The sequence below is a fragment of the Leucoraja erinacea genome, chromosome 21 (assembly GCF_028641065.1).
Source record: "Leucoraja erinacea ecotype New England chromosome 21, Leri_hhj_1, whole genome shotgun sequence".
Lineage (NCBI taxonomy): Eukaryota > Metazoa > Chordata > Chondrichthyes > Rajiformes > Rajidae > Leucoraja > Leucoraja erinaceus.
The window spans coordinates 21351882-21368474 of NC_073397.1; the positions used below are offsets into that span (position 1 = coordinate 21351882).

Here is a 16593-nt window from a genome sequence, read left to right on the forward strand (position 1 = left end):
TTAATTTGCAAAATTTTCTAAACACCTGTTTTTGCATTTTCTTATTGTGCACAATGTGAATGTGTGACAACGTGCACTTGATTTGCAGTCTCCTGCTGTAGCAGCTAGAATATAGCTAACTTGCTAACTTGATCACCTCCTTGTATAAACCATTAAATTATTGTTGTCCTTGGGTGCATACCTGATCAATTTTGATTTATTTTACTTTATACAATGCAATGAAGTTATCTTCTGTTATTGGTTTTAACAAGGACTATAACTTTTATACCAAGGGTTCCCAACCTGGGATAAATTTACCCAGGGGGTAAATTTGATGATTCTGGGTTTGTACATATTTGTAAATAATAATTTTAAGAACAGTATTTTTAAATGTCCCCTTTGTCAGTGGCTTTAATATGGTAGAAGTGTAAACTCAATTTACTGAACAAAACAGGGTGAGGGTAAATTTACTTTCAAAAAGGTACTTGGGATAAACGGGACAGAGCAGGATGGGAACCCCTATTTTATTCCTCAAAGTCCACTCTGAGTACAGGTTGAACATCGATTTTGCGACACCCTCTGTTCCAGCGCCATCTGTTTTTATGGACCAACTGAGATGAGGTGATAATGAAATGACAAGACACCCATGGCCTGATAATTACACCCCTCCCGTGTCCCTTAAAGAACCATGGTGTGCCAGAAACATATAAATATCAAATATAAAATGTAAATTTAATGTGAATCGAAAGACCTGCTGAACCATCCCTGGCTCCCACTGTCTTCCTGGACATTTAGCCGAGTTACTCCAGCACCTTGTGTTTTTAAAACTAGTAAAACTTGTGTCACATTAAAACTAGTCGCCGATGCTGCTGGTCTGCACCAGCGAGCCCTTAACCATCTTCCAAGGTGGAGTATGTCAGCGACTCCGGGGGGAAGGGAGGAGGGAGAGGTAACTCAAAGAAAGGACTGCGTGAGCTGCAACAACAGCATTGTCACCGAAACATGCGGTGGGTGAACCGGGGACACGTTGCGAGCTGTGTTTGGGTCGGCAGGCGAGTCTGCTGTATCCAACATCTATTATAAGGGGGTCGTTAAAACAAGGGTTTTCTGCATTGTCTTTGTCAAACAGTTAGGAGAATAGATTGAGAGCATAGTTTTTTCTTTCACGATGAGGGAACACAACTGGAAAGAGCACTTGCCACTCGCAATGCCATCTGTGGCAGCTCAGGGAGTTTCAACTGAGCTCTCATAATTTAGGCCAGATTATAGGGATGGGTGGACCATCAGTTACCGGAAATTCAATGTTCAACATGTAATTGGTCATTTGTGGTTTAGAACTCTATAGTCAGGCTGAATATACAGAATAGTGTTGTTTGTTTTTACTGTTATTATGTGTGAAATGTTTTAAGTTTCATGTGCGATGCTCCGGTATTACCTGGGAAACGTCTTCTCATTTTGCACTGTACAACTGTTGCTTTGCAAGATGACAATAAAGGTTGATTGATTGATTGATTGATAGTCAAATTACAGTAGGTTTTCTGGCGTTTTGAGATTAATCTGCTTTATTGCCATTTTTTAAACATTTAGACCAATTGTCCAGCAAAGTAGCTAGCTAAAAGTGATGCAAATGGATAATTGCAATTCCTATTAGTTAATAGAGCAATGAACAAATTATGAATATGATGTTAGATGTGTCCTCTGAGCATGTTAGCCATATTCTTGTTGGTTGTGTTAATGCTAAACAAAATCTTTGACTTTCTTTACATCAGAGTTATGACCATTCTGATTTTTTTTTTAAATTCCATCCCCTAATGCATTATCTTGTATCTGGTCCTATCCCCTTTCCAATTCACTTCTCTCCAATCAGAAGAGAAAAATCATCTTCCAAATTCAGTTCTACCAACCTGAGGAAGGTTCCCAAGCTGAATCGTTGTAAATCCATTCCCTCCACAGGCACTGCCTGTTTCGCTGAGTTACTCCAGAAGCTGTGTTTTATCTCAAGATTCCAGTGCTTTGTATATTTAATTCTTATATTGATTGGATTGCTTCCTAAGCCGGAAATAATTCTGCTGTTGTCATAAATGCTTAACAGCCCAGCTATTTCTAATTTATATAAAGATGGACCCATAAGGCAGCATTTTCTATTTGCTTTTGACATATTTGGCATCTATTTAAGATGCCTATTTCAATAATAAAATTATTTGGGATTCTTTCAAAGGTTTGTTGGCAGATATCTGACTCGTAATTTCAAGAGAATGCTGAAAATTCCTGAAAAAGTCCTATGGCATTTATCATCGTGGTTATAGCCTGGGAATAGTAATTTTTTGTTACAAAATAAATGATCCGGGGGGGTTGGGCGAAATGATCTCGAAATAAACGTGTGTAGGAAGGAACAACAGATGCTGGTTTACACCGAAGATAGACACAAAGGATAGACAGCATCTTGGGATAGAAGGAATGGGTGAGACTTCGGGTCAAAACTCTTCTTCAGTCTTCCATCCAAAGATGCTGTCTGTCTCGCTGAGTTACTCCAGCATCTTATGTATAAACATGTGAAGTATCTTGCATTGTAGCTCTATTCAATGGGATTTCTATAAGAATAATTGCAACGTAAACTCAATGACTAATCATTTTCCTAAAATTGCTCAAATATTTTTACCTTAATTTGTATTGGGATGTATTTCTGGTAACTTCATAATATCTCTGCACTGTAGACTGGACGTCTATGATCGCTATTATCGCTATGATGATATTTTGAGCAGGAAGAAGGAGCCATATATGGACAGATTCCGTGAGCCTTGGGATCCCAGAGCATCTCGTGAAGTTGATGGTAAATAATGAGCGAACTTTTGATGCTGTCATATGCAAAGAACAAATTAAATCTATCTTGACTAGTATGTAGCTCTGGCAAATGCGTTAAGTGTTACTAATATTTCAATGTATTTTGAATGTATTGATTTGTTGTCTCCAGTGAATTCAGTATGCGGACATTTGAAACTTGGCACTAAGATTTTTGATTTTGCATTTCATTCCTCACGTTTTAAAAAAAATATTTTCACTATTATCCAAAGCATTTCTGCTTTTCATATGAAAGCAAGTATTGCTAATATTTGACAAGTGCATGTGTGGGTGTGTTCCACTCTGACAGTTGTAAACCTCTCCCTGTCTCTTTCCTTTGATACAATTAACTAGATTAATCTTAATTAAGGTTAAGGAAACAAACTTTTCTTTCGTCATAGCTGCAACATATCAATCCTGACAATGTATTTATGAATCTCCGTTGTACCTCGTTCCATCCAGCATAATCTTTAATCCAAGGTTTCACCTGCCATAGACGAGTAAATTGTTGTCACTTAACTATATCACTCTTGATATGATTTCCTTTCCCCCTCTGAGGAATGCTAGTGTTGCCTTTTTATTCATCAGCACAACACATTGCTTTGTTTTTTTATATTTAGCAGTTACTCGTGGCTCTTTTGGACTTTTTACTCGCTATCTGCTAATGTCTGGTATAAAACCATAACCCTCTTCTGTCAGTTATATTACGTTTCACTTTTACTAGTGGATACTTCTCTGTTAATGTCTTTATTTTTGTCCATTGTTCATGAGGAGATCTAATCTCTTGTGTCCCAGGTTGTATCTCTCTTTATTTGCAGTGAAAAATATACTTCCTCCAATTGCCATTCGCACATCAGCATTGCTGATAGGGCCAGCCAGTATTTATTGTTCCTCTATCAGTAAATGTGTTGGTGAGTCACCTTGATTGGTGCCTAATGATTGTAATATCACGCTGGTATTAGATGAGCCGATTCGGGGTTTATACCCGGGAACAGTAAATAACTAGCAAGTGAGCCCACTTTTGAGGAACTATATACTTGTCCTCCTTGATCCCACTGCTGTACAACACTCCAGGGCCCAACCATTCACTGTGAAGGTCCTACCACGGTTTCACTTCCAAAAATACAACACCACGCACTTATCTGAATTAAACTTCATTAGCCATTCCTCGGCACACTTGCCCAGTTAATCATTAGAGTCAAACAGCACAAAAACAGACCCCTTAGGTCAACTCGCTAGGGCGAATGGTATGTTAGCTTTCATTGCAAAAGGATTTGAGTATAGGAGCAGAGAGGTTCTACTGCAGTTGTACAGGGTCTTGGTGAGACCACACCTGGAGTATTGCGTACAGTTTTGGTCTCCAAATCTGAGGAAGGACATTATTGCCATAGAGGGAGTGCAGAGACGGTTCACCAGACTGATTCCTGGGATGTCAGGACTGTCTTATGAAGAAAGACTGGATAGACTTGGTTTATACTCTCTAGAATTTAGAAGATTGAGAGGAGGGGATCTTATAGAAACTTACAAAATTCTTAAGGGGTTGGACAGGCTAGATGCAGGAAGATTGTTCCCGATGTTAGGGAAGTCCAGGACAAGGGGTCACAGCTTAAGGATAAAGGGGAAATCCTTTAAAACCGAGATGAGAAGAACTTTTTTCACGCAGAGAGTGGTGAATCTCTGGAACTCTCTGCCACAGAGGGTAGTTGAGGCCACTTCATTGGCTATATTTAAGAGGGAGTTAGATGTGGCCCTTGTGGCTAAGGGGATCAGGGGGTATGGAGAGAAGGCAGGTACGGGATACTGAGTTGGATGATCAGCCATGATCATATTGAATGGCGGTGCAGGCTCGAAGAGCCGAATGGCCTACTCCTGCACCTAATTTCTATGTTTCTAACTCATCCATGCCAACCTAGATGTCCCATTTCTTGTGATTGGCCCAAATCCCTCTAAAGCTTTCCTATCCATGTACCTATCTAAATGTATTTTAAATGCTGTACCTGCCTCAAATACCTCCTGGCAGCTTGTTCCATGTACCTTGTACCATCCAAGAGACAAAGTTGCTGATCTCGTTCCTATAAAATCTTTCCTTGATCAGTTGATCAAAATCCACCTCTAACTCTTGGGAACCATCTTCAATGTCCACGATACCACCTATTTTGGCCCAGTACAGATCCCTGAGGCACACCACTAGTCAGGGGCTTCTAGTCTGAAAAACAACCTTCCATCACTACTCTGTACTTCCTACCATGAAGCCTATTCTGTGTCCAGTTAGGTAGATCTCCCTGGATCCCATGCAATCTAACCTTCTAGAGCAGCCTACCATGCAGAACCTTACCAAAGGCCTTGCTGAAGTCCATACAGAATATGTGTACAGCCCTGTCCTCATCAACCTTGGGCACTTTAGAGATACAGCTCGGCCACGGACCCTTCGGCCCACTGAATCTATGCTGACCATCAACCACCAGTTCTTGCCATTTCTACGTTATCCAACTTGCCCATCCACTCCCTGTACACCAGGGGCAACCTTGCAGAGGCTAATTACTATAAACCAGCACATCTTTGGGATGTTGGAGGAAATCTGAATACCCGGGGGACATTCACATGGTCACAGAGAATTTGCAAACTCCACACAGGCAACACCCAAGGCCAAGATAGGACCCAGGTCACTGGTACTGTAAGGCTGCAGCTCTACCAGATGTGCCTCAGTGTCATCCTGAAAGAACTATTGTAGGCTCCAGTGAGGTTTGATCCAGGTTTACAAGACCTGTTCTCTAACTTCTGAGCATTGCGGCCCGTGCCTCAAAAAAAATCCATTCAAATTTGTGAGAAACGATTTCCCACATAGAAAACCAAGCTAACTATCCCTAATCAACCCCTGTTTATCCAAATGCATTTTATCTAATCCCTCAGATATGCTCTCCAGTAACTTTCCTCCCATAGATGTTCAGCTTACTGGTCTATGGTACCCAGGTTTTTCTTTGCAGCTTCTTGTATAAACACACGCGATTAGCCACCCTCCAGTCTTTGGGCACCTCACTGAGTAGTAAGATTATAATCTATCTGGCTTTGGGAAATGCTCAAATATAAAGTTGATAATCATACACTGCCCATTTAAATTTGCTTGCAGCAAGCCACAATCTGGTTGGGAAAGAAGATATTTTCAATCTTGTTTTAATAATTCTTTTCTTTCTAAGATCCCCTGAGAAGAGAGCGCCGAAGAGAAGAATTGTATCGGCGGTATTATGATGAAATCCAAAGACGTTATGATGCTGAAAGACCTGTGGATTGTTCAGTTATTGTAGTCAATAAACAACAAAAGTAAGTTAAATAGAATGTTGCTATTTAGTGTGCATTCAGAAAGTATTCAGACCCCTACACTTTTTCCACATTTTGTTACGTTACAGCAGAGCTGCCAAGTATTTGTACGGAAATACGATAAGAATACGGATGTATGGATTTGCTTTGTAAAATACGGACTTCCTGTTTCGTCTTTTAAAAAAATGCAAGGATTTGGTAGCAAAGTTATGCATTCTTGTACTCTTACCGCACATAAAAAACATTTTTTTTCCAGCAAAATGGCATTGTGTAAAAGTACTGATTTCCTCGGCAAAATACTGATTTTCAGGTACTAGAATACTGATCTGCTTTAACAAAACTTGGCAGCTCTGTTACAGTTTTATTCTAAAATGGATTGAATTATTTTTTTTTAACATCAATCTGCACACAATACCCCATAATAAAAAGCAGATTGTTGGAATATCACTAGCAGATTATCACTAGCAGGTCCTGCTCTGTCCATATAGTGCTGGGCTGCAGCAGATGCTGAAGGTGTGCTCTCAGTATGGCCTTGATTATGACATAAAGTATAACGCTAAGAAAAGCCGCATAATGGTAGTTAGAAGCGCTGAGGACAGGGAATCAACTTTTCCAACCTTTTATTTGTCAGACAGTCCTCTTGCAGTGTGTGAGGAAATTAAATACTTGGGTCATGTCATATCTGATGACTGGAAGGATGACAAAGACCTCTACCGACAGCGCTGTAAAATTTATCTTCAAGCCAACATGCTTATAAGGAAGTTTTATATGTGCTCTGACCATGTAAGTGTTCCCTGTTCAGAACCTACATCACACCGTTATATACTGCTCAATTGTGGTCTAAGTACAAGCACAAAAGAAAGTATGCGGAGGCGGATTTCAGAATGGAAGATTTTTAGCGTAGACAAGGTGATGAAAAGTCTGGAGGTTGCTACTTCGGGAGAATCATTGTGTCCCTAGTTTGGAGGGCATAGTGCCAGTCAATTTAATTCTTGTCCCCTACCTAGCGACTCCCAAACCTGTCCGGCCGAGGCACTCTCCGACCCGGCAAGACAGCTGATGTCCAAATTAGTTCCGAGAATGTCGGGTCGCCTGGCAGCCCAAGATCAGAGAACGCACATAATTGAAGTCCTTAGTCGGAGCGCTGTGGCCCTCTGAAAAGCGTCGCTGGATATGGAGCCGCGGAGCTGGGGGCTTCCACTTCTAGGCGGTTAAGATGGCACCCTGGCTGGCTCCAATCCAGCGACGCTCCGCGCGGCCACACAGCGCTCCGGAGCTTACGGCGACCCGGTAAGGCATTTTAGCGCTGCGAATATGCATTTCTTGGAATGTAGCGCCTCAGGGGTAGAGTTGTCGGAGCTACAACTGCGCGCCCGCCCGCAGCCCCAACGGCCACATTCTTTGTACGGTAAGTTTGATGTGTATATGGACCTGTGTCTGAAATAAAGCTTAACCCCCTCTTCGACCCCCTTCACTAATAAAAGCCCTGACTAACATTTAAGCAATGATTTACAGATTTAAGCGTCTAAGGAATAATAATAATATCACGTTAGCACAACCTCCATTTAATTCTGAAAATCGCTTTGACCACAATGAAAGTGGTACTGTGGTGCAGCAGGTGGTGCCTGGTATCCAGAAGTACTGATGATAGGTTAATTGGCCCCTATTAATGGGGCCTGCAGTGCATTCAGAAAGTATTCAGATCCCTTCACTTTTTCCACATTTTGTTACGTTACAGCCTTATATTAAAAAGGATTAAATTCATTTTTTTAAATCATCAATCTACGCACAATACCCCAGCACAATGAATGAAGAAGCGAAAACAGGCGTTTAGGAATTTTTGCAAAGTAATTAAAAATAAATAACTGAATATCACATTTACATAAGTATTCAGACCCTTTGCAAGCATATTCAAAATTGAGCATCCTGTTTCCATTGATTATCCTTGATGTTTCTACAACGATTGGAGTCTACCAGTGGCAAATTAAATTGATTGTACATGATTTGGAAAGGCACACACCAGTCTAGATAAGGTCTCACAGTTGACAGTGCATATCGGAGCAAAAACCAAACCACGAAGACAGGAATTGTTCGTAGACCACCGAGACAGGATCTGCGGAAGGGCATAAAACAATTTCTGCAGCATTGCAGGTCCCGAAGAGTACAGTGGCCTCCGTCATTCTTAAATGGAAGAACTTTGGAACCACCAGGACTCTTCATAGAGCTGGCCGTACGGCCAAACTGAGCAATCGGTGGAGAAGGGCCTTGATCAGGGAGCTGACCAAGAACCCGATGGTCAATCTGACAGAGCTCCAGAGTTCCTCTGTGGAGATGGGAGAACCTTCCAGAAGGACAACTATAACGGTAGCACTCCACCAATCAGGCCTTTATGGTAGAGTGGCTAGGTGGAAGCCCGGACTCTCGGACCATGAGAAACAAGATTCTCTGGTCTGATGAAACCAAGATTGAACTCTGGCCTGAATACCAAGCGACATGTCTGGAGGAAACCAGGCATCGCTCATCACCTGGCCAATACCATACCTACGGTGAAGCATGGTAGTCGCAGCATCATGCTGTGGGGATGTTTTTCAGCGACAGGAACTGGGAGACTAGTCAGGATCGAGGGAAAGATGTACGGAGCAAAGTACAGAGAGATCCTTGATGTAAACCTGCTCCAGAGAGTTCAGGACATCGGACTGGGTCAGATATTCACCTTCCAACAGGACAACAACCCTAAGCACACAGCCAAGACAACACAGGAGTGGCTTTGTGACAAATCTGTGAATGTCCTTGAGTGGCCCAGCCAGAACCCGGACTTGAACCCGATCGAACATCTCTTGGGGGCCCTGAAAATAGCTGTGCATCGACACTCCCCGTCCAACATGACAGAGCTTGAGAGGATCTGCAGAGAAGAATGGGAGAAATTATCCAAATACAGGTGTGCCAAGCTTGTAGCGTCATCACCTAGAAGACTTGAGGCTGTAATCGCTGCCAAAGGTGCCTCAACAAAGTACTGAGTAAAGGGTCTGAAAACTTATGTAAATGTGATATTTCAGTTATTTATTTTTAATTAATTTGCAAAAATTTCTAAACTCCTGTTTTTGTGTTTTTGCTTTTTTATTATGAGGTATTATGTATAGATTGGTGATAAAGATGCATTTAATCCATTTTTGAATAAGGCTGTAACGTAACAAAATATGGTAAAAGTGAAGGGGTCTGAATACTTTCTGAATGCACTGTATATGTTGTCGTTCATGATCTTGATCGTGCCACACAACCAAATAAATATTTGGGAAATGTATTCAGAGGTACAGAAAGGCTACAGCATTGATGAGACATTTTTGCCCTTTGACTATGTGCTGGATGTTTGCAAAACCACTCCCTTTTTGTAACAATTAACATCCTTCAATGCATTCTGGATCTAAACCATTCATGTCTTTTTTTTTTGCCAATTACCACTACTTCTATATGCATAACACAAAGTTCTGGAGTAACTCAGCAGGTCAGGAATCATCTGTGGAGGAAGTTTTGGTAGAGGTCCTTTTTCAGACATACTGTAGTTGGGAGTGAGAATACTGGAAAAGGGTGGGGATGGGACAAAACTTGACAAGTGGCAGCTCCAAACTCTTTCAAGTTCCCATGGTGTGGGGCAGCATCGCTACCTGCTGCACCTCTGGGAGTAAAGAATTCTGGCCTTTGAATCTGTCCCAATGAGATCCTCAAAGCCATTTTCTGAGCTTTTCCAACAATCTTTGATTCTGCTGCTTAACAATCAATCTTTTTTACCTCTGAATTAATTCAAGAATTATGCTTTCTGGGGTGAGGTCATGATAGGCACTCAACTCTTGTAGCGAGCTTCTTCCTTATCTCAGGCCGAAGTAGGTAATAATGGTGTCCCTTTATTTTGAAATGATGCCCTCTGGTCCTGGCCTCTCCCACGAGTCTTCCTAGCATTTACTAACAAACCTAGCAAATCTTTTGTATTTCAATAGTCCCTATGTGGGTTGTGTTCTTTCAAAGTACTGGGCGCAGTGCTGCCAGCAGAATACTGCAGGACATCACTCTGAAACAAGGAGCACGTGGCATTAGGCAATGTAACCAATTAATTCATAGTAATGGACAGTTAGCCCCATTTTTCCATCAGTTATTTGTTATAGGTCTTAATTTTGAGTGGTTGTTTATTTTTGATTTTTGTAATTATTTAGGGAATATGCCGAGTCGGTTGGTCGAAAGGTTCGTGACCTTGGTATGGTGGTTGACTTGATATTCCTGAATACAGAAGTGTCACTTACTCAAGCCCTTGAAGATGTCAGCAGAGGAGGCACAGCATTTGCGATTGTTATTACCCAACAACATGAGATACACAGATCATGTACTGTCAATATCCTGTTTGGGACACCACAGGGTGAGTTTTTGCTGTGTAAGGTAGTGTTTAGTTTATTTTCAACTTTCATCTGCACTCACTAAACCTTTGAGACACAAGGACCTGCAGATGCTGGAATCATGCGTAATTGACAATAATAAATCTACACCTAAAGGAATATGAGGTGCTGTTCTTCCCTCGTATTTCATTCTACTCGGTCCTCTTCTTACCTAACATCTTTTTGTCACTGTTTTCTTTCTTTTTCATTGCCTACCTTTGTCTACCCATCTGCCAATCAAACCCCGTGTGTCAGGCTTTGTCCTGTCTCCTCTTTTACAGCTTCTGAAGAGGGTTCCGTCCCGAAACGCCTCCTATCCATGTCCTCCAAAGGTGCTGCCCGACTTGCTGAGTTACGCCAACAGTTTGTGTTCCTGGCTAAGATTTTGTTTGATGATTTAAAAAAAATCATCTGTAAGATAGAATAGGTGTTGGATAGAGCTAGTGTATGGGCGACCCTTGGTCGGCGTAGACTTGGTGGGCCGAAGGGCCTGTTTCCACACATTATCTCCAAACTAAACCAAGTGATAGTGGGAGGAGGGGTTGATTGGCAGATAACTGTCAAGTTGGAGAGCCAGGGTGGAGAAAAGAAATGGCAATTCAGATGTGGTAAGTGGAGAGCAAAAGGGTTCCGATTCTGGAATCTGATCCAAACAAGGTTAAAATTGATCTCAATGAGGGGTGGTAGCATTTGGGAGTGAGCAATAGGGTGTAAGCTGATCTACGGGAGGAGTGCAGGGCGAAACACGTTCTCGAGTGATGGAGTTTTGGTCTATGGTGAGAAGAAAGGTTCAGACAGGATCAGGATAGAGAGAAGGAGAGAGAAAGGGACAAATGGGGTGTTGGTTACCTGGAATTAGAGTATTAAGTGTTCATGCTGTTTAGTTGTAAACTACACAGGTGGAAGAGAAGGTGCTATTCCTCTAGTTTGCTTTGGCCTTACTCTGGCAGTGGAGATTATAACAGCGAATAGAGTGCAAATGTTCAGTAAAGTAGTTACATAGTCAACATTTGAGGTCACCAATGTATAGAAGACCTCATCGTGAGCACTGAATGCAATACATGAAGTTGGTGCAGGTGCAAGTGAATCGCTGTCTCAACTAGAAGGGCTATTTAGGTCACTGGATGGACGTGAAGAAGGAGATGTTGGTTGCAGGGGAAAGTGCCAGCGGAGAGGGGGAATTAATGATCCAGGGAGTCATAAAGGGAGTGGTCCCTGCAGAAAGCAAAGGGGTGTGTAATAGAAGGTGTGACTGGTGTTGAGATCATGTTGAAACTAGTGGAAATGTCAAAGAATAATGTGCTTGGTGTGTAGTCTGGTGGGATGAAAGGTAAGAATTAAGGGAACTTTATTCTGTCTGGGAAGAGGTGGGGGTGAGAGCAGAAGTGCAGGATATGGAGGAGATGCAGGAGATTTCCTCTTTACTACTTTCAAAGTGTCTTTCATACTCTCCTACATTTTATTTCTCCTCTTGATATACCTCCCCAACTTATAAAAGAGCTATGTTCTGCGAACCCTTGCATAAACCAGATTTTCCATAAATTGAAATCACTATCCCCCGGCCTGAAATAATTCACGTAGAGCATTAACTGTTTTGCTGTATCCGGTGCACTTATTGCCGTGCGTGGGCTTCTGGGTAAGCATTGCTGGCTAGATTTCTGTCTCGTCATTGGGGCACCTGGCCTTCTGGTTAAGCACTACTGCCATTTCTAGCCTGTTTCTGATGTAAACTTCAGTGATCGTACAGTGTTGTGGAAATTATAAACTGCCTTGATTGCACTAGGGTTTGAGTAAAGAATTGTTTACATAAGTGCGAGTTTACGCAAGTTGTAAAATTTACGTAAAATGTTGATAATCTAGCATCCTCTTGTTCAGGAATTCAATGGTCCAGCATCTGCTTCACTTCTGAAGGTATATTGGTCTAAAGAGCAAGCCAAGTTTGTGACTGGGGTCTTGAATATAGGCAGAATTGCAATGGGTTGGGGTCAGGAATATGGGTTGGCTTGAGGCCCGAGTTGGCATCTTGTCTTTTTTTTTGCACCGAACAAAATACTCTGTAACATAAATATATAATTGGAAAATTTGTGTATTAATAGAAATAACATCCAATCATTTACAAAATCTGCTAATTGGCACTACTAAATGCTCAAGGGTGGCAGATTATCATATTTTTTAATCTACTCCCATTGACCTTTCCATTCATTTTTTCACACTCTGCAAGAAATTTTGTTTTCTCTCTTTTGCTGTTCTGAAAAAGGGTCTTTGACCCTTGAAATACTATAACTATTTCTCTTTTGCCTGATCTGTGCATCCAGCATCTCCTATTTTTTATTTCACACCTCTAGCATGTGTAGATTTTTGACGGGTCTTCAGCAAAAACATCGAAGACTCTGAAACTTAAAAGAAAATTATTCTCTTCCAGATTTAGTGATAACGAACTGTTAATTGCAATGGGGAAAGTGGAAGATACATGTTTCAGAAATGTATGGATAATTGCAACTAATTTATGTGGAAGATCTTTGACTCATTTATCACATACAAATGCAATTTGGAATTATTGAGGCATACTTTCAATGAAATGCAAAAAAAAAAAAAAAGAAAGAAATCTGAAATAAAATCCCCAAATCCTGCCTGAACTGCTGGTATCTCCAGATTCTGTGGATAGAGGGAAATAATTAACATTTGGGGAGACAACCATTTTGGGTCTGATTGAAAAATCAATATGGTGCTTCCCTTCGCAGCTGCTGTCTGATCGGAATAATTTTATGCCTTTAATTTCTTAAATTAAAGAATATTTAATACTCTGCCGCATAGAGACTTGAGCACTAATGTAAGGATAGATTGATAAAATAGAAGTTTTAATTTTGTTTAAAGTTTCAATTTTGGTTAATCTAGCTAGAGAATCAAGGATAAATCCAATATGTTTTGCACTTTTACTATCCAGAACATCGTAATATGCCAATGGCTGACGCTATGATCTTGGTTGCACGTAATTATGAAAGGTACAAGACAGAAATGCGAGAGAAGGAGCGCGAGGAGATTGCAAGAAAGGCAGCAAAAATGGCAGATGAGATAACAATGCGGGAACGGGAACCTACTCAAGGAGGTCTCGAAGAACGAGTGAATCCCCCCAATATCCAGCCATTATTGAACCTGCTTGCAGATGGAAGATACCTTACCACAGAGGAAATTGATAAAATCATCGAATATCTGAGAGTGAAAAAGGAACGATTTCTTCGGGGAGGAGACTCCTTGCATGGTAACATGAAAAACTTGTACATGCAAATTCTATGAATTTTTCGGTGTTGTCATTTTATTAGCCAAGTGTGTTTTGCAACATACGAGGAAGAGATTGAACTTTTTTTCGCCTTCCATCACAGTGAGGAATGTGGAGTAGTCACTGTGATGGATGTTTATGTTAAAATGTGTTTTGGTTCTGTTGATTTTTATTTATGTGACTGACTTGGCAAATGAAATTCCTCTTATGTTGCAAAACATACTTGGCTAATAAAGTATGATTGTGATTGTGTGATTTTGTTTGACCCTTGTAAGCCTGCTGGTGATTGGATTATTTGACATTTTGAAAGTACAGTGATTACTTTCTACCAGTTCTTTGTTTGGTAATCTAACTGGAACGTCAGGCTATTTCCGATTTGGGATGTGCTCCATTATGGGTAAGAACACCGCAGATACTTAATTATCCATGTTTCGTACGGGTATTTGTGGTGGCATTTCAAATAGAGTCTGCGTCCAGTGAATGAATAAAATGTTTATATTTGGAACGGGGTTTTGCATTGATTTGTGAAATTATATGCTTTAATGAATGAAAGTGTTTGGGAAATTAAAAGTTATTCATTCAAGTTGCTTTGTGAGAATGTTCCGCTGTTCTGTCAACATTTTGTGGTGTTTTCCTATTTACTTTCCCGAATAGCTTGGCTCTGCTTTTTGCATTATGTTCGTCTGTCCTAAACTCCCCCATAAGTTGAATGCTTTTCTATTTATGTATTCCTTTCAGTCAGAATCCTAAAATCAACTTGTCTCTCTGTCTCTCAGAATCTCAATCCCATTGACTGTCATTTATGGAATCTATCCTTGAAGCTGTGGCAATATTCTTTGAATTTATGATGTATTCCATATGTTTGAATCCTTGAATAAATATAATAAGGGTTCTTAGCATAGATTTTGTCTGATATTAATCATTTACTTCCAATTAGACCACAATACAATTGTCTCTTGCCTACTTTAATCGTTAATTCTCAGATTAAATTAATTGCTTACTCTGGTCTTCAAATAGTAAAAGTAATACCTAATAATAATGATCCTTTGATGTTGTTGCAAATTAAAATAAATATATTAAAAAGGATATGTTTTTGTACTATTTCTCTTGACAGGACCTGTTCTCAATCCAGCTCCCATGACAAGACCAATCATGGGTTCTTCAGGAATGAATCCACTTGGTGCACAACAGTCTCTGCCAAATACTCAGACTTTGAAGGGAGGTCTACAGGATGTACAAGCAACACAACAGCAAGAGCTACAAGCCAAGATCCTAAGCCTCTTCAACAGTGGAACATCTGGCACCAATACTAATACTGCAGGAGCACAGGGCCCAGCATATGGAAGTACATTAAGCACCCAGCCTCAAAATCGTGCTGGCCAGCTTGGCCTCAGTAATTCCTCATATCTATCTCAAGCTCAGCTGCGCATGACGGGTCCTAATTCACAACTTCCATCTTTAATGAGTCAAGCAGTTGCACCGAGAGCCACTGCAATTCGCTCACCTCTGCCACAAACCCCAGGTCTCTATGGCCAGCAGCAACCTCGAGGTCCAATCCCCAACCAGTCAATTGTTTTGTCTCAAGCCCAGAGATCTGGTGTTGCAACGGGTATAAACTTTGATAACCCTAGTGTGCAGAAAGCATTGGATACCCTTATTCAGAGTGGTCCATCTCTTTCCCACCTCGTAAACCAAGCCTCTGTCCAGGTACCACGTCCTGGACCTCCAATGAATCAGGCTTCTATGGCGACTTACCAACGTCACTACTGAGCCTGTGGGGTGGGTAGTTTTCTCTTTATGGAAGAGCAGTCAGCAAATCTTTTGAATCCCTTCAAGGCTACCTGTTAAGGTTTCATAAACAAATGTATAAAATCAAGAGAGTGCTTCATTAAATTCTTGTTTTTGCTGGGCTTGGATGTTATTTAAAAAAATCCATTATGATTTTATGGTAGCCAGGTAATGATTTTTTTTTTACCACGGCACTCAATTTAACTTCTAACTGCATATAATAAAAAACACATTTGTTAATGAACAAGGCCTTAATTGCATTCACTTGGTTCATGTTGACTTTCATCTTTTAAATTCTAAAAAATTGAAATGTTAACCAGATGATTCTGTATTAAAGCATAATGCTGCAGTCTGAATCCAATGTTTTTAAATGGATATTTCTAAAAAATGTAACTAAAACCCAGGATAGCAGACCTTACTAGAGTTTTTTTATATTTTAATGTTTTGCCACTTTTTTAAAAATAATTAGATCAGACAGGTTGTGTCACTGTCATTATGGTTCTGTAAAATGAACTTCTGTACGTTTTTTATGATTTTCTGTTGCATTTGTGATCCCTTTCCCTTGTTCACTCTGCAGTTTTGAGCAATTGTTTTTGTGCTTCATTTGTAGCCAGAGCCATTTACAGTTGTGGAATGGTAGCTGCTGTATATTTCTTAGCAGTTCAATGTTTGAGTCATTACTTTCATCTGGTTTGTAAAGAATAAAGGTTTATCTTCCATTTTCCCCCTTTTTTATTGTGTATGTGTATATCTGCGTATATATACACATTTTGGATGGTCAGGAGAGAGTCCAAACTGGACAGATGGATAATGATACATTGTTAACACATTCCATTTTAAATACCATTGAGATATAAACAAGGAAGGTTGTAGAGGAAGTTACATCTTGAGCAGCAAAAAGTATAGTATTGATGAACTAGGGATTTTTTTTGAAAATATTGCTGAAATGGTGAAGTTGAAAAATGGTCATGAAAA

At 40.5% G+C, this 16593-nt stretch overlaps 1 protein-coding gene across 3 annotated transcripts in view; it reads left to right on the top strand.

Annotated features, from left to right (window-relative positions):
* ncoa5 (nuclear receptor coactivator 5) overlaps window positions 1–16342 on the top strand; it is a 44544-nt gene extending 28202 nt beyond the window's left edge. For all 3 annotated transcript variants that reach the window (XM_055652384.1, XM_055652380.1, XM_055652381.1), the window contains 5 exons: window positions 2694–2809; window positions 6012–6135; window positions 10338–10537; window positions 13498–13812; window positions 14945–16342. In XM_055652384.1, the coding sequence (XP_055508359.1) occupies window positions 2694–2809; window positions 6012–6135; window positions 10338–10537; window positions 13498–13812; window positions 14945–15600 (1411 nt within the window). In that variant the 3' untranslated portion in view covers window positions 15601–16342. The remainder of the gene's footprint in view (window positions 1–2693; window positions 2810–6011; window positions 6136–10337; window positions 10538–13497; window positions 13813–14944) is intronic.
* The last annotated feature ends 251 nt before the right edge of the window (window positions 16343–16593 follow it).